Below are 19,030 nucleotides of genomic sequence, written 5' to 3' on the forward strand. Positions count from 1 at the left end.
GTCTGTGTGTACTGGGTTAGATGAAAACAGATCGTTTTTGCTCTAAAAGAGTCTCAGTCTTTCATAGACGATTTTTGAAAGGCAAGATGCAGTTACACTCACATGATACATAGCTCAGCCAGCCCTTCGAGATTAGTCCGGTTGTGATACCTCCAAAAGTACGTGCCGTGATGTTGTTCAGGTCCCTCGCCCTGCCAGAAAGAGGAAAGATCTGGCAGGGCGAGGGACCTGAACAACATCACGGCACGTACTTTTGGAGGTATCACAACCGGACTAATCTCGAAGGGCTGGCTGAGCTATGTATCATGTGAGTGTAACTGCATCTTGCCTTTCAAAAATCGTCTATGAAAGACTGAGACTCTTTTAGAGCAAAAACGATCTGTTTTCATCTAACCCAGTACACACAGACATGGCAGCCAGGTAAAAAGGCATTTGAACCTTGAACTGTTCCAGTCCTTCGTCACTTGTTGTGAATTTGCATCCCTCCAATGAGATCAATCTCTAATGTATTTAAAAGCACATCATGTTTAAGTGCTGGTTGATATGCACTGAGGAAGGCTGAGACGCCGAAATGCATTTGCACTAATAAATCAACTTTGAAATGTCCCGAGAGTGCTCCGCATCTGTAGCCTGAATTTAACAACGTGATCTCACCCTCACGAAAGCGGAAGAAAAGCACCCGCCCCGAGTGCAGCAGCAAGGGTGAGACTTGGAGCCTGAATATATATATATATATATATGCATATATAGTGCTGTAGCATTTCTAATTATATTCTACATGAACAATAAATATATACAATTAATGTACTATTTGTTATCAAGTTTAATAAACGTTTAACATTTTCTGTATTCTTTACCATAGGGAGATGTCTGCCCCAGTAGCTGACAACTCCACCCACCTATAAATGTTACTAGTAGTAACTTTACACTCTCACATTTGGCTTCTCCCCCTGAACATGTACATCTACGCTTTGTAGTAAGTTTATACTAAGTGATTGACCAAAAGAAGTAAATTTACTACAAAATGTAGGATAAAACTTACATGTGGTTATTTACTGATGTGTAAATTTACTTACGTGAATAAACCCCAAACTGTAGAAATAGAGTGATTGTTTAGCATTACTACAGCTGTAGATACAGTAATCAAATCTGATTTGCAGAATCTGCTCATTTAGACTGAATTGGCTTAGAGTTAATTTACTAATGCTAGGCTCTTGAATGCCTAATGGACTAGCAAAGCTCAATTGTAGTCAATACATTGAACTTGATATAAGAATCAAAAGGCAGTCAGTGCAGTCTTACTGCAGGATCTACAATATTGTACCTATAAGTTACATATAATAATTCTGGCAGCCATGAACTGTAGAGTCACTTTCCTGTATCTACCATTGAAGATAAATCAGGTTATGTAAGGATGAAACACAAGTGTTCGTTTGAAGGATTTGTTGTCACTAGTACACAATCTCAAAAAGAGTATGTGCTTATGGCACAAATGGGACTGAAAAGTATGTCCTTGTTACAGTATTTACTTATGAAAGTCAAGCACTACAAAAAAAGTACTAGATCACACCCTCATCCCTAAAACTTCAATGCAGTCTTAAATCTTCAGTTTAAAGTCATCAACAAGGTATTAATGAACCAGTTCTAAAATGACACATCTTACAGATCATATAACGGCCAATACTCTAGGGCCATGCATTCTCCTCAAACAGAAATGGTATTAAACAGTAATCTGTGTAGTACAAACAGGCCAAGTGATCCTACCGGCCCCAGTTGACTTGGCATAAGGGTGCTCATTTACGGACTCATTCACAAAGATGTATTTTGTAAGTGGCAGGTTAATACATTCTGCTGCAGTCATTGTCTGCATGGGGCACCCCCTATCAACTATCGCTTCCCATGCCACCAGATACTGGCAGGAGGTCAAAGCGCAGTTCAATAAACTAAGGGCCACAGTCATAGGCAGCATGCCAGATTTATAGTTTTATCAAAACTGTGGAGTCTTTTGGGGTAGAACACTTACAGTTGAGCAGTTGAGATGTGGTTGGCAAGGATAAAGGGGACTCTTTAACACATTTCTTATGAGGAGACTATTATTTTGCAGTTCAACACTTTTGTGAGTAGTTGTGTCTTAATCAAGATGAAGTTATGGATTATTCCTGAATTTTGAGATTTAAGACTATGTTGGTCACAGAAAAACTATTTATGAACTGGGCCTTAAAGGCTGATTTCTACAACTGATATCAATTAACTAGCTCTGATTAATGCACCATTATTCAACAGGCTCAAGCTCAGAAGTACTGTGACAATACAAGGTCAACTTGTTTCTAATATCTACTTTATTCACGTAATGAAACATATATGTGAAATTTTGATGGGAAACTTGAACTATGTTAAATCTTTCAGATGGTGGGTCCAAATCCATTTCTAACCTGCAGGATGCTCATCAGAGTCATTGCACATGCAAAGGCAGAAGCATGGATCAAATCCATAAAATAGAAGCAAGTTAGAACGTTTGATGATAAGAAGTGTATTTATCTTCTGATTTGTATGATTCCATACCTAGGCTCAGGTGATAGAGATATGTCAAATACATCCTTCTTTAGATGCCTCAATTCTACATGTTTCCGATGCACTAACTCCAGTGCAAGAATATGTTTCTGGTTGCTACCTGTTTGAGCTGTACCTCTTAATGCCTCTCTCACTGAAAGCCTGACTGGGAATTGCGAATTGCAATGCTCTCTTCACTCCTCAGGGTTTCAAGTTGCTATCACAGGTTCCTAGAAAAGTGTTGAAGAAATGATGGAAAGAATCCAGAGAATTTGGATGTCAAACTCCACAGGAGTCTCCCATCTCTCAAAGGTTGTGAGGTGCTTTGTGATCCTGAGCTGTAAGAACATTAATTGAAGACATACAGAAGCCAAAGATGATGTTAGAGTTCCCCTAGCAAAGCCAGAAGAAAGATCTATTATATTTTGTGCTGAAACATATGTGGTTGAATTTAAATATATGTGCCTTCATTAGACATATTTGAAACTTATCCTTCTCCTAAAAATTCTAAATATTGTTTTGGCTACATCTAAAGGCTAATCACTTTTTCACAGCTGTTACTGGATGCAGGAGCTAACGTGGAAGGTTCCTTAGAACATGGAGATGAAAACTACTCAGAAACTCCCCTGCAACTGGCTGCTGCTGCTGGTAAGGTCTTTACTAGTTAGCACACTTCCATTGTCTCTTCTGCAAGTGTGGCACATGAATTCCAATAACGTCTTAATGCCTGTTCAATTTCAGGTAATTTTGAACTTGTAAGTTTGTTGCTGGAGCGAGGAGCAGATCCCATGATAGGAACAATGTACAGGAACGGAATCTCTGCCGCTCCACAGGGTGATATGAACTCCTTCAGCCAGGCTGCTGCACATGGGCACAGGTGAGTGTGGATATTAATTAGATCAAGGATTCAAGTTACAATTTGTTGTATAAGTAAGTAAATAATTATGCACTACCTACATATAGCCTGTAAGAAACTTGAATTTGTGGCTAAGAAATCCTCGACTGATGTATGCAGAAAAATAAAAAATGTCTCTCCCTTTTCCACTGTGTTCTTATGTGCTTTACAAACTAACTAGTGATTCATGAGCCATGCACTGCAGAACATTTTAAAATTACTCATGTTCAGACAATCAGCCATATATAGTCACCTTGAGAATAGATCAAGGCACACCCCAGAAGGGCAGTAAATGTCCTCTTACCCCTAGAAACACATTTAGGAAATGTAGTCAGTTTCCTGAACCCATTTCTTATTTTGCAAACTCTTGCCAATGATGTCCTGGAGTTCAAATATTTGATGATGTGATAAATCAAGCATTGTTCATGAAGCAAAGGCCAATGTGTTATGGACTGCATGCCAATGAGCATAGACCGTGTTTTACAGTGAAAAATTAGTATACCTTCCAATAAAACAGGTATCACTGTCCATGCTTCTGAGACATGGAAACATAGCATGTCCTATCTAAAATAATCCATGCAGATAGTCCACCATGCACTGTTATTTTAGAGTGCTTACACGCTTATGTTATATTGTACAGTACTGCACAATTAGTTTAAAAAAAAGTCCACTACAGGGAGCAATCTCCAGAGCAAGACACAATTAAACTCTATCTGATTTTCTGAAAAGCTCCTCAAGTGAAGCCGCAATTGTCAATCAAGCACTAAAAAACTAATTCAGCTTGCCCTTATTCACAACATTTACAGCTAATGTATTTTATTAACAGACTTCAAGTCCTTTTCTAAGCTATTTCTCTGCTACTCTCACCTATCTTGAAAATAAGAAACAAAGAAACAGAAACCTTGAGCTTTTGATAACTCCTTGCAAAAATAAAGGCTTTACTGGAGTGTCTTCTCCTATTAATTAATTGTTTGAATTCGGAAATGTCACCGTAAAGGTACTGCGAAATAAAATAAAACGATTTTACAAACAAGCACATGGTTTTATAATCGATCAGAGATGAAAATGAATGGCACACTCACACCACTGTAGCAAAGAATTAAAAACATGATTCTAAATCTATTTTTCGCTTTCGATTTTAACAAACAATAAAACATCAGAGATGCATTTTGTCCTTGGATTCCTTGTAATTTGCCCCTACAGACCTATATTTCCAACTGCATTTTATTACACCTCAGAACAGTGCTGCACATTTTGGCTTGAAAGCGGTAATTTTTTGAATTTCATATATGAGATATGGACTTCAGTTGAAGTTCATAGTGTGTGTCTTTGGCCCATGTGCTTGGATTACATTAAACCTCTTGGGAGTCTTATTGCGGGCATGCTCCTTAATTGTTTCCTAAGGCAGATTCTCAAATGTCAGGTACAAGGATTACCTATGTCACTATTCATGAAAATCTATTTTTTTTACTTTTTCATCATCTTTCGTGTTTTCAACATTTCTCATTTTTCGGATTCGTTTCTAACTTAATATGTTTACCATGAATTAACATTATGGATATTGTTCATTGTTTGTGCTTTTTCATTGTAAATTTATATGTGTGCTATTAATTGTCAGAAGTATAATTTTAAGGTAAAATTGTGATATTTTTGATTATGACTAATTATGCCTCATTTTAATTCTATGATCTGTACAGTTGATTTTAAATTGCTGATACTTTAAGAATGTATGTTTTTGCTCTTGGTACTGCAAAACTAAAGCAACACCCTGAAAAGGTATTTTCTTCTATGCTAGTCATGATTTTTGTCTTTTCTAATTGTTATTGTAGCCTCTTTTTACCATTTATTGTTTATTCCTGCCATTTTTCATTTGCAGATAAATTATTAATCCCTTTTTCGGATTTGCTTGATATTTGTACAATTTTAATATTAAATATTTCTACACTGGTTTTAGACTTTTAGGTTCTATATTTCTTATTTTAGTGTTGTTGTGTTGGTTTAGTAAGAACTAAGCATATATGCACTTTCTCTATGGTTTGCCTTCTTGCGAACACAACGCAGTCATGAGTGAGTAAAAGTTACTCTTTTTTAAACCTGTATACCTCTATGGATTGGGAATTGAGCCATTGTTCCTACGTTAACAAAGTTCTCCTGAAAATAGACCTGTGAAAAATCAAATATATTTTAGGATTGCTTCCCCATCTGTTTTCTCTGTACGTTTCTCAAACATCTGCAATCCTGGGACTGATTTCAGCTTGAGTCAAGAAAATAGATCGATTTTCTAAATGAATACATTGCAGCAACTAATTCATGTGTAATTATTCCGAATGAGTATTATAATATATAATAATTCATGCATTCATTAACTGAAACCTCAATCAGAAAGATGGAATGTATGCAACAATAAATGTAAGTATATGCTATCTTTCTTCTCATGTTAACTCCCGTTTTCTAGAAATAATTATCTAAAGTAAAATATAAAAAGAACAGGAATATAAGCAATGGTATATTGACTATACTGATACCAGTGGAAGCTCATCCTTTATAGGTTCACTCAGATGAAACAATTCATTTTTCAGTAAAGCAATTATTCCATTAGCAATGACTACACTGACATCACTGAAAGCTCATTGTATACAGCATTCCTCAAATGAAGCATTGGGACTATAAGTAAAGTAATCATGCCATTTGGTTTCACTGAACTTAAAACAGGCAAAATTGGAAGTAATAGTTTTATCACATTCAGTTAAATATGGAAATAAAATTTAACAAAAAGACTGCTGTCTTCTTGGGCTCAGTCTTCAAACATTCTGTTCCTATGATTAAGAAAATAAGCACGGCGGGTCTTCATAAAATTTATGGAATAGGCAGAATAGGCAGGCTTTTACCTATATTACAAAACAAATTCTAATTCCATACAAGAGCAGGAAGTGCCACAAACACTGTCTTCTCCTGTATTATTAGAAGCTTTTGATTTCCAGATAATAATGCAAGTCCATGGCTATACCAAGTTGGACATCCCAAAAACGTTATTGGCTGATTTATGTAACATCATATGGAATACAGTGCTCCTGGTGTGAGTATTAGCATACTTTGTGCAGTGCAAAAGTAATATGTGCTAACATTAAGTCCAAGCATGAAATGCTATCACGCTGTGTACAGCAGTACAAAATAAAATATGATGCTATACTGTAAGAAAATGGGTTAATATTTCAGGAGAATGTGTGTCCTCCCCAAGCAGTAAATTCAGAAATCCTGTTGGGTCCAACACAGAAGTGTAATTCATAAACCTGGGCTCAATCCTGGTAACTATGGTACCAAGCAGACAGGCTTAACTTAAGCAAAAGTGCATTAAGTATGTAGCTGTTAGGGAAAAGTGAATAATGTAGTTAGCAGTGCCAAATAAAAGTAAAAGTGAAAAGACGACACAGTAAAAACCCCACAACTAATTTCTAAAAATAGAGAAACACTCGGGAACAAAAACGATACCAAAACAACTAAAAACTAATAAGGGGTACCAGAGACACAAATGTTTAAAATTGTACGGCAAAAAGAAGCCAAGAAATAGCAGCGCACCAATAAAAAGTCACTGTTCGTAGTGGACCAGGATCCAGGCGCACATTTAAGGACTACGTTGATGGATAGGAGGTCAGATACCTCAAGCTAGCAGTCCCAGTAAAATATTTTACCTTCTGACTCAGTCTCTGAATTGGAAGTCAAACTCCTCCTGCTTGCCAAAGTTGCAGACTGTGTCTGGCGTACTTCTCTGTTCAAGCCGTTGGTTTTTGAAAGAAAAGCTCGAAATGGGAAAATTCAAGTTTCACAGTCGCCAAGGTCCTCTTGTTGAGCAGATACTTTTCGTGTCTATGCCCAGTCAATATTACTACCCTGGGAGGTTGTCTCTTTATTTGAACCCAAAATCTTACTACAGGGCAAGCCTGGAGCAGTATTCAACAAAGTTCACTTGAAATTAGAGTGCTAGATCTGACATCCTTGGGGTGGTTTCCCCCAAACTATTTGCCTTCACTCCCTAATTTTTGCTGAACTCGTTTTTGTTGGCATTGAGACTTCAACCCTGCTAACCAGTGGTACAGTGATAGTACTCTTTCCTTAAAACATGGTGACATCGAACTGCACCTAACTGGCACATTTAAATGTACCTGTAAGTCCCTAGTAATTGACACTACCTATACCCAAGGTCTGTAAATTAAATGTGACTAGTGCACAGTAGCACTCATTGTGCCACCCACTAAAGTAGCCTTTTAAAACATGACTAAATCCTGCCACTGCAGCCTGTAGTGCAGTTTTAAACTTTCATTTTGGCCTGGGAAAATAACCTTTTCCAGGCCTAAACTTTCCTTTTTAATACCTCTAAGTCAACCCTAAGGTAGGCAACTAAAAGCTTATAGGGGAGGATGCATGGTTTAAAAAAACATAGGACATGTGTCCTAAAGCTGTTTTCGCTGTTCAAGACCTACCCCCCCAAAGGCTTGCACTACGTTACCTTATTACTATGTGCAAATAATAAGTGGTAACTTCAAATTGAGAGCAAATAGAAATATGCTGTTTACATCGAAATAAACTGTTTTTAAAATCCTCTTATATGGTTTTTAAATAGTTGTATTTCTGGAAATGCACTTTTAGGAAATTGTTTCTGAGGCCTTTTTATGAGTTCCAGCTGTCTGGGGCTGTTAATTGTTCTCCCATCAAGAATGTGTATGGGACCCTGTTAGATTTGTCATCCTTTCTATTTTCTTCCCTCAAACATTTTGCCTTCCTTCATACCTCCTGTTTTCTGAATTTTTTCTGTGTTGGCATTAGGACTCTGCGCGGTTTACTACTGCTAACCAGTGCTAAAGCACTTGTGCTATCTACTTTAAACATTGTACTATTGGCTTACACCTAATTGGCACATGTAATTTACTTATACGTCAGTGATATATGGTGCTATATGTACAGAGGGCCTGTAAATTAATTGCTATTAGTGGCCTTCCAGCACTCATTGTGCGAAACACTTAAGAAGCCATTTAAAACATCTCATGTCTGCCATTGCAGCCTATAGTGCAGTTTTAAAACTGCCAATTTTACATTTTGCCAGGCTCAAAACTTTCTTGTTTAACACATATAAGTCACCCCTAATGTAATCCCTAAATAGCTCATAGGGCAGGGTTCATTGTATTTAAGAAGTAGGACATATGTTTTTACATTTTAAGTGTCATGGTAGTGAAAAAACCCTAAGTTTGCTTTCAGAACTATCTCTCACATTGGATAACATTGGGTTATCTAATTACATTTAATAAGTGTTGTCTTTTGATTGGGAATAGAAAGAGATGTCAACTTTGGGCTGCAATAATTGTAATTAAAATCCTCTTTAATGTTGAAGTCAGCGTTTAGATCAAAATTCTGAAAATGCAGCTTTGTAGAAAGTTACCATTTTCTTGCCGTAACCAGTTAGGGTCTTCTGTCTGTGTGCTTTTTACCCCAGAGGACTGCCCTGCTGCTTAAGGCCTGCCCTGGTCTCTGACAAGGAAGTCTGGTCTTTCTCCCTTCATCCCAAACTAATCTGAGGGAATCTGAAGGTCAGTTTGCTAACCTCCTGTTTGGAGCAATAGGGATACAACAAGCTCCAGAGGCCTCCCCGATTGCCCAAGTGACCTGCTGAAACAGGACCTGCCTAGACCTACAACTGGTCCTCCATGAGCCCTGCTGCCTGGAGTGAGTGCTTATGTCCTAGAGTTGCCTCCCAGGTCCTGAACACTTGACTGGCATCAGAGTGCACTCCTCCATGCCTAACTGTGGGTCCCTCCAAATCTGATGTAGCGTGACACAATCCAATGCAGGACCTCACATTGCCGCGACTTGCACCTGCTGATCACCAGCCTCATTGTAACCAATGCAGTGTGACGCAACTTGACTCAGGACCGGTATCGCAGCTCCTGATCTGCAGCCTTATCGGAACTGATGCAGTGTGACACAACTCGATGCAGGACTTCACTTTGCAGACCATCACCAGAACCGACACAGTGTGATGCAACGCCTTTCTTCCAGGACATAAGGTACAATTCTCAGTTGGACTAACCTGAACTAACTGAAGATTTGGTGTCTGTGGTCCAGTATTTATACCCAGTTGTGCCACTGAAGTGGGGAGAAGCTTCTAGATGCCTGCCTTCGAAGTTCACAGGTGCCCTGAATTCCTAGCCCTCTTTCAGACTAACTCCAGGGGGTATGCAGCCCTTTGTGTGTGGAGACAGTATACAGCATACTCAAGTGTAAGTGGGGCTGGGCCCAGCTCCTCACTCCCATGCTGCCAGTGATTGCCCATCTAGTCACACCTAAGTTCCCCATTGTGTGTGGCTGTATAGGAGGCACACACAAAGCCTAATTGTGAACTACACCCAGTCATGTGACCCAGAGACAGGCTGCAGGTACCAGATAGCTAAGGCAAGAAAATGCCAACTTTCTAAAAGTGTCATTTTTTTAATTATAATTTAAACTCTGACTTTACCATAAGTTAGGATTTTAAATTACAATTCTAGAGACACCAAACATGAACTGGTTACCTTTTCCCATTTGAGAATTACACTTATTAAATGTTATAATGTACCTCTAATTTAGGTAAGCCTTGCAGAAGTGAAAAATGAATTTAAGAGTTGGAAAACCTAGAAGTACATGTCCTACTTTGTAAATACATTGCACCTTGCCCTATAGGCTGTTAAGGACCTACCCTAGGGTTGACTTATATGTATTTGAAAGGTGGGTTTTCCCTACCAAAAGGCTTACTTTGCCAGGTCAAAATGGCAGTTTAAAAACTGCACGATGGCAGGCCCAAGACATATTTTTAAAAAACTGCTTAAGTGGGTGGCAGAATCAGGGCTGCAGACCCACCAGTAGCATTTCATTTACAGGCCCTGGGCACCAGTAGTGCCACTTTACTAGGGACTGACATTTAAATTAAATATGCTAATTGGGTATAAGCCAATCTAATATGTTTTAAGGTTAGAACTCAAGTACTTTAATACTGGTTAGCAGTGGTAAAGTGTGTAAAGATCCTAAGGCCAGCAAAAACAGGACGTCTGAAGGCAAAATGTTAGAGAAAAACCATGCCATGGATGGCAGGTCCAGCACTCTCCATGCAAGATATCTAACATTAAAAGCTGAACCCATATTTGCAATTAGTTTGCTATATCAAACAGCTTCGAAGTAGCTGTGCAGTGTCCGAGTTGTCCCCAGCTGCTTAGTGTATAGATCCAACATGTAAACTACGCACACACTTATATATGATGTCAGAGGATCTGCAGCCAGGGTGCAGGCTTTTAAACGTCCACAGTTGCCAAAATCTATTTCTCTATCTCTTCTGGCAGGACAGAGATTGAAAAGTCATGCTCATATTATATCAGAAATTAAAGAATATATAAATCATTAGTCAGCATGGATTTGTGCCACAAAGTTGATTTTAATCCTTTGTCACATTTTTACCTTTGAAGTGCTGGTGGCAGTTATCCCTTTTCTGCCATTGAGCCCCCGCGGCTTACATGTTAATTGATTTTTTTCATACCACATTCCCTCCTCGAAGAAGTGACCCACTCCCACGACAACATCTCTTCCTAAACCACCTTTCTTCCTTTCCTAGTTCTTCTGTTTTAGCATTAATTGTCAAGGGAAGCTGATGACGTTTGCCTGCTTTGACGAGCAGGGACTTCCCAACCCTGAAATGGCCGACCTCACCAGGTTGGGATAGCAGATGTGCATAGAAGATTGCGGATTCTGCCTTTATTCTAGAAGGTCTGAGGAGATGGTCTTTGTGAGACATTAGGTGAGACTGAGAGAGGAAATCCTACAAAAAAATCTGTTCTGGCATTTTGTGACACCGGAGAACAAAGCATCCTGGGCTTACATTTACCAGAAGGCTCACATTCGGGCAGGGACTGGGTAAGATTTTTGCAAAAGCTAAGAAGGGAGTGTATTTGATTTTCAATTAGGTCTACCTAGGAAGATACACCAATTACAATTTGGTTTCACCTCATTAACACTGTTGAGACCACCCTGAAGGCTTACAGCTGCTTTGGACAGAAAAAACAGGAAACGGAAGGTGGTATGCCCGGCAGAGTTCCTTCTTACCCGTTGAAAGGTTTTTACGGTATTTTTCTAGCTTCTAACTTGTTTCCTGTGGGGAAAGGTGGCTACATCTCCCTTAAACAAACCCAGCAAAAATGTTTGTAACTGGATATGTGGCAGGTCGTCGAACCCTTATTCTGCTAAGCAAAATCCATTCCCTGGGAATTTAGGGTACTTTCAACAATGCAGAGAAATTGGTACCAAGCCAGTTGTGAAGATCTGGGCATTTTCTTTCGGCAAACTCCCTCATTTTAAACAAGAATATTTGTTGCGAGTGAGTGAAAATATGTTTTTTAAGACCAACATTTTTTTTAAACGAATAGTTTAACAAAAATGTTGGTCTTTAAAAACATATTTTCTCTGATATTTGCTGACTTCAGTATAAATAGGAATACTCTGCTGCCCACTACTACCCGCGTTTCTGAATCACACCCAGGTCATTAGTGTATTGAAACGTTTTCTCCCAAAGACTGCATCTAACTGATACAGGATCCAAAAAGTTTGTTAAAAGCTCTTGTCCCTATGTCAGATGAACTTTCTTTTTGTGTCAATTCAACCATTAAAATATTTTCTTTAGAATTAAACTGGCTTGGGAATTGTATCTTGTCCATTTCAGAACTGAACTACTGTTTGGTGTTGCGGTCCCTGTATCATGTGTATCAGGAGCTTTCCTCTGAGGCAGTCCTTACTGCTTTGACAACCTAATAAGGGTAAACTTCAGAGTCCTCATAGAAACTTCCTTACTTCTAGAAGCTACAATGTTTTGGCTATGCGGGAGGTCAGGCCCTAGGCATTCCATAGTTTAGCAAATAGTTTTTCACATGATTGTGCAGCTGTGTGCAACAGGGCATGCCTTTCTTGCAAATTCAACTTGGTGACTCACAAAACAGGACTATGCAGTCGACAACTCATGTATTCACATGTACAGTTAAACCAATATTAAGTAATTGTATCTGTAAGTCAGAAGGCCCATATGAGTGGGTGTTTGCCATCCCTAGGCGAGTCCACCTGCTATCTATTGAATACCTTACAAGCAAGCAAGTCAGTGGGTATTTGCAGAATTTGAAAATGTAGTTTACCATCCTACAAATGGTCCCAGATGAACTCCTGACAAGGGCAGGAGTAAATCACTTTTTACTGCAGGAATAGGGTGGAACACCTCCAAAACCTGTGGTGTTTTAAAAGCAGGGATCTTCATGCAGAAAATGTATCCTTGTGAAGAAAACAGAATTAATATGTGCAACTTCACTTATGCATTACAAGCACCCTTTAATAAACATTCACTTGTTACATTTTCTTTAACAAGTGAATATTTAACTCGGTTGCCCTGGGTTCTACGCCTGTCTAGCATCTAAGCAGCAGCCCTAGAATTTTGTGTGAATTCCAAGAACTATTGACATTTGCTCTAAAAATAGGAATCATCCAATGGTGGGAAGTTACTAAATGTCTTTGTTAATTGGGCCCTTTTTGCCTATGACAATAATATGTACTTAGGATCTTTACACAGGCTACGGGTCCATGTCCACATCCCAGATGACATCTGCTTGGGTGCTATTTTTCACCTTTTTATACAAGACAACATGCTTTCAGTTCGTCACACAGCTGGCACAATCTGTTTTGGCGCACTGATCACTTGCCAGACTATAGAACTCTTTAATGGCGCTGCAGTCTATTCATTTAGCTCTCTTTCTGCAGCAAAGCTGTAAAAGTGCATTATGGGCAGACTGGGAACACTTCTCAGGCTAATGGGCACCAATAAAGGCAGCTTTACTGTTTGGACGGCCGCCAGTGGGCAGTAACAGAAATAATCAGATGCATGGTAGAGGGGAATCATTCCAGCAATTAGACATAATGGAGTGTGTTATATTGAGATTACTCACGCCCTTGAGTGGGGCGCAAGGCCACGCTAAGTGCAATAATTCCCCAGGCCTGGGTTTTCTCATTACCAACACCATGGCCCAAAGTGTCTAATTGTTCTTCTTAAATTGTTTCTAATTACTTTTATTCCTCACAGTTACACACTGAACTAGTCACATTTGTATTTCTGCCTCTACACAACAGGAAGTCTTGTATCACTATACACTATGTATTTCTCTAAGGCTGCAGAGCCTAAGGCTCTTACGCCATCAAAACACGCCAGCATTCCTCCTAATGAATCTAGCCAAATCCAGGGCATGTAGTCAGAATACCTAAATTGTCCAAGTGCTGTGCGGTTTTGCAGTGGTAAAAGGCTGTTTTGTACAGGTGCTGATCAATTTTGAAACAGTCTTAAACCATCATTTTCCTTGTGCATCTGGTTCAAGATGTCATTTATGCAGTAGCGGCTGGTGTCAGGGAAATGTGGTGCGGCAACACGGAGGGGGTGGTCCTGTAACAAAACAAAGAATTTTTTTTAAAAAGTACCTGCCAGTATTCTGCTCGCTACTCTTCTGCTCCTCTGGGCACAGGCTGAAGCTCCCAGACTCCCCTGCGGCCAATTCAGACGCTGCTGTCATACCCATGGGAGCCGTGTTGGGATTGGGCAGAGCAGGCTTGTTTTACGTTCCATCGGGGGCTGGGAGCCGGAGCCTGAGCCTGCTGGTCTCTCCATCCAGCAACACAACTGGGTCGAAGAGATGTCAGTGTGCAATGAGAGTTTGGCCATGCTAGGACGGCCCGCCAAACCATCATGCGCACTGCCAGCAGTGCCCACCACTCCTCCTCCCCCTCCTGCAGTGCTGTAGCCCCGGCCCCAAGTCTTGGCTACAGGACGAAAAATAAAATGATCATCATATTTTTCATTTGCCTCTGCAGGCAGGGGGCGACGCTTCTCCACCATAGCGGAGGAGCCTCCACTGCATTTATGCACTGATCACTTAGTGTAAATGCCCTGGCACAGAATCATGCTTACCCAGAACCAGTTCAAAACTCTGAGCATCCGTTGCATGGTCCGGCATCACATTTGGTATATTTTGTGCTTGAATGGTTATATAACAAGTGATTTTCCCAGTCACTAAACATGGTTTACTTGTGTAGGCAACAAATTATGATACATAAAAATTGTGCATTAAAAGTCTCATCCCAAATTGTTTTAGTCATTACTCGCCCTTTTTGCAGTGATTCTGAACTAGTGACAGACCCAGTTCCTCCATATTATCCTTGGTATACATTGTAACAGTGCTGTCCTGCTCATGTTCAGGTTAAGCAAGCATCATCTCAGCACCTTCCTTGTTCTTTGTCTTAACTCTCATTTGCTGTGCTTGACAGGAACGTGTTTCGGAAGCTACTGGCCCAGCCAGAGAAGGGGAAGAGTGACATCTTGTCACTGGAAGAGATACTGGCAGAGGGAACTGATCTGACTCAGCCGGCTCCTTTGTGCCCCAGTCGCAGCAGCAAAGCCAAGCTGAAGGCACTGAAGGAAGCCATGTATCATAGTGCGGAGCATGGATTTGTGGATGTAACAATTGACATTAGAAGCCTGGGTGAGTTGTTTCTTCAAAGTGCCTGACAGTGCTACTGTATGTTATGTGGTAGTGACTGAATGTGATTTGATTTATCAATGGCGCCATTCAAGTGTGAACAGCTCAGAAGATAGATACTAGAACTGAATTCTTTAATGCTTTTGTCTCCAGGAGAGTACCACTTAGTTGGTTCCTAATGGGGCTACAGCATATGCTTAGCATCTGAATCATTTCTGTGCATGAAAACACAGATATAGAGTGTCTTATCTTTCAGGATTAGCAGAACAATTTATCTTCAAGTTTAATGAAAAATTGATTTTGACCTCAACTGAGGTCTATAATCCACACCAACAATACATGATAAAACCAATAAAACAATTATATTAAAATCAATACTTAGGGGTCGATTTCGATCTTGGTCGGAAGGGCTCCAAATCGGATTTGGAAACCGATCCGGAGCCCTTGTTTCTGAATGATTTGTTCCCAGTTCTGAACAACCAAGTACAATGCCTGGAAACCCATAGTGCTGACCGAATCGGTTCCGAAAGGCATCCAGAGAGATAGAGCCTTTCCGGAGCCGATGCGCACAGCTCTACCATGGACTTGGTTTCCAAGCGAGCAAGAACGATGGACGATTCGTACAACTTTTCCGATTCGGTATGCCCGCAACAAAACAGCTCTGGAATAGGTCTTTGGGGGCCTGCAGCAGGCCTCTCTTCACTCAGGGCCCTCCAAATTGGTCCTTTAGGGGTACACATGGGTCCCCTCTTACCAACCATGTGCAGTGTTGCAGCCACCAAGGGGTGCCCGCTATAGGGTGCAAGGTTTTCCCCAGCAACCCCTTTCTTCAATAGGAGCCTGTGTTCACGTTCGTTACACAGGCTCTCATTGAAGTCCATGGGTGTCCGACCGAATAGTATCAGGATGCATCATACTTGTTTATTCGGATTCACCAAATCCGAGTCGTTGAGGAAGCATTCAGGAACAGAGTCGTTCGGTATGCTTTCCAATTGAGATCGGAATCGACCCCTTAATAGAAAAATGAGCCATTCAAATAATACAATAACATTTCCTTAAACAATGGTAAAGGAACTCTTAAAAATGTATATATTAAATAATTATATTTCATTAGGAGGCAGGGGTGACTGCTCTGAGGCAGTAGTAGTGGGTCGAGAAGAAGGGGAGGTTAAAAAAAGAAAAGAAAATATTACTTACCTGCCAGCTGGCCAGCCGCCGCCTCACCTCCGTCCTCTTCTGTGAACCGGAAGCACATAGGTTCCCAGACTCCCCTAGCCAATCACAATCCTGCTGTCACCAGCATGAAAGCAGTATCATGATTGGTCTCAGCGGCCTGGTTCCATGCTCAGGCAGGGAGTGGGTGCCTGTGCATGTTCTCTACCCAGGCTGTGTAACACAGTGGAGAACTTGTGGAGAACATGCAAAGTGCACATGACTGTTTGGCCAGCCCAAGACGGGCGGCCAAACCGTTATGCGCACTTAAGTGCACCAACCACTCCTCTCCCTGCTGGCTGTGATGACCACCAAGCCCTGCCTGCCCCAAATCTTGTTTCAGCACAGAAAAATAAAATGATAATAACATTGTGATATTATCGAGAGGGAACATGGCGGCAGTTGGTTAGCTGTCGCGGTGCTCCGCCCCTGACCTCCGGAGTGGGAATGCGGCAGTAGCGCTTTCACTTCTGATATCTCAGGGGGCTACTCTGTTAAACTCCGTGAGCTTCTAGGAAAAAACTCAGATTACTTACATTATTATGCGTCTTCTTCTCGTTATCGTCCGGATGCCCTTTCTCCTTCATGTGCATTTGGATTGATCGTGTGAGGGAACCGGGGTCGGCGCCCTCGAGTCAGCTGAGTCAGAGCCTCTCACCAGGTGTGTTGCGCTGGAGCATTGCGGCGGTTGATCTGTGGCGGAGCAGACGAAGCTACTGGATCACAGCTGCTCTTTCCGCTGCTCCCTTCACCGGGTCGATCTGCTCTAACGTGGAGGTGGCGGCTCGCATAGGGACTCCAGCAGAGACTCAAGCAGCAACAGTGGTGGCGGCTGCCGGTGAGACCAACGCGGAGCAACAAGATCGAGTTACTACGAGGTCGACAGCAGCCTCGGGGAAGCAGAGACCTGAGGTGAAAGGGAAAGGGAAAGGGTTGCGGGGGCGTTTGAAAGACTCCTCCTGGGGAGACGAGTCAGGTGCAGAGCGGGAGAGTCAGTCTGGGCCCTTGGGGGTTACTGACAGTGTTGGAGCCGGGGACTGTGTCTCTAAAGCGCACGAGGCAGGGAGGGAGGGAAAAAAGGTATTAAGGCTCTAAAAAATCACCCCTCCCACGATAATAAGGCGTTTATTAGGGGGGCAAGGACACAAAAGTTGCAGAAAATACATCAGCCCGCAGCGGCTCCCCCACAAGAGACACAACCTGCAAAAAAATCCTCATCCTTTTTAGCTAATGAGGTGAAGGCTAAACGAGTTCCTAAGGCAAATAAAGTGGTAAAATCTGCTAAGTTTGTTCTAGACTCCCACTCTAAGATTACACCTTCTTTACGTTCTTATTTTAAGGTGGTCCCCCAACTCCTCAATATTCACAAAAGCCCCCCAGCATATCTTGGCAGTCCACCTCTGTCCAGTGTTGAGACTGCTCACGGGCGTAAGCTAGACTATTCCTTGTCAGCGCCTGTTTCTGTCTCCGCCTCTGTTTCATTCCCCGAGTTCAGTCTGCCGTCCAACAATAATCAGATAACCTCTCTGCCAAACGTCTCCACAAACTTACGGCAATCTGCCTCACCTCTGGCTGTAATGGAGGTCTCTCGTCACATTTCCTCCTCTGAGCCCTCGCATCCCACTACCGAGTCTACCCCGGAGCGTATGAGTACTCCTCCCCCTGCCCTGGTGGTGGCAACCCCGTTTATTGAGCCAGGTGTTTTGGGAGAGTCTCCACCTCTGCCGGCCAACGTGCCAGGTATCATCGTTCCTGTCCTTGGCCCCGTTCACGTTACAAAGCCAGAGCTGGGAGGATTAGATACTACGGTTCAGGCACCACAGGGGGCAGGGGATGATGATCATCACTCGGACCAGGTTGCAATAGATTCATTGGTACAGGAGCAATGCTCGCTTCAAGGAGTGCAGGATGTGATATTGAGCGGCAACTTTGAGCATGATTCACAGACATTGAGGGTAGGACTGCATCAACCGACCCCAGTTGATATAGCAACCCCTCTTTTCTCTCACCCACCAGTTCCCTCTCTAGAGCAAATGTTTCGATCTCTCTCAGCCGACATTAAGCGTGGTTTTGAAGAATCAGCAGTGATTCAAAGAGAGATCAAAAGCTTTTGTGAGGCGTTGGGTACTAAAGTTGATGGGCTCACTGCAAGGACTAATGCGTTAGAGGAGGCGGTTGGTGGATTATCCGTGCATATAGATGAAGCGAGGGACGAGATATTGAAACTTAAGAACGAAGATATTTCTATTTCTGAGAGGATGGAGACTTTGGAAAATCACGCAAGGCGAAACAACATCCGAGTTTTGAATGTACCCGAGGGAGTTGAGGGCTCTGATCTTAAAGGTTTCATTGTTTCTTTGCTAGTTCAATCTTTAAAGCTGGCGTTATCTGAAGAAGATATAGTTCGGGATATTCAACGGGTACACAGAGAACCCTTTAGGCGGAACCCTCAAAGATCAAAACCGAGGAGGATTCTTGTGAATTTTCATACTTACACTATAAAGGAGCAGATTCTTAACGCAGCTCTAATGTTAAAGTCCCTCGACTATAAAGGTTTTTCATTTCAAGTACGTTCTGATTTGTCTAGAGTGACCCTTGAGAAGCAATGGGAACTCGGTAAAAGGATGGATGCTTTTTGGAAGATTGGTGCCACGGTCCAGTTAAGTTTTCCTGCAATTTTGAAGGTTATGTTTTGTAACAAAATGTACAATATTCGATCAGTCCAGGTGGCTGATGACTTGTTAGCTACCCTTCAAAGCGATAAGGGCGCAGCCGGGGCGCCTCCTTGAGTAACCTATTT

General features: G+C 41.5%; 1 protein-coding gene across 2 annotated transcripts in view; it reads left to right on the forward strand.

The window, feature by feature from the left end:
- ABTB3 (ankyrin repeat and BTB domain containing 3) overlaps positions 1 to 19,030 on the forward strand; it is a 677,712-nt gene that overhangs the window by 591,321 nt on the left and 67,361 nt on the right. For both annotated transcript variants that reach the window (XM_085652553.1, XM_085652554.1), the window contains 3 exons: positions 3,105 to 3,198; positions 3,292 to 3,427; positions 14,807 to 15,021. In XM_085652553.1, the coding sequence (XP_085508679.1) occupies positions 3,105 to 3,198; positions 3,292 to 3,427; positions 14,807 to 15,021 (445 nt within the window). The remainder of the gene's footprint in view (positions 1 to 3,104; positions 3,199 to 3,291; positions 3,428 to 14,806; positions 15,022 to 19,030) is intronic.

This window comes from Triturus cristatus, chromosome 4_1 (genome assembly GCF_964204655.1).
Source record: "Triturus cristatus chromosome 4_1, aTriCri1.1, whole genome shotgun sequence".
In the NCBI taxonomy this organism is placed as follows: domain Eukaryota; kingdom Metazoa; phylum Chordata; class Amphibia; order Caudata; family Salamandridae; genus Triturus; species Triturus cristatus.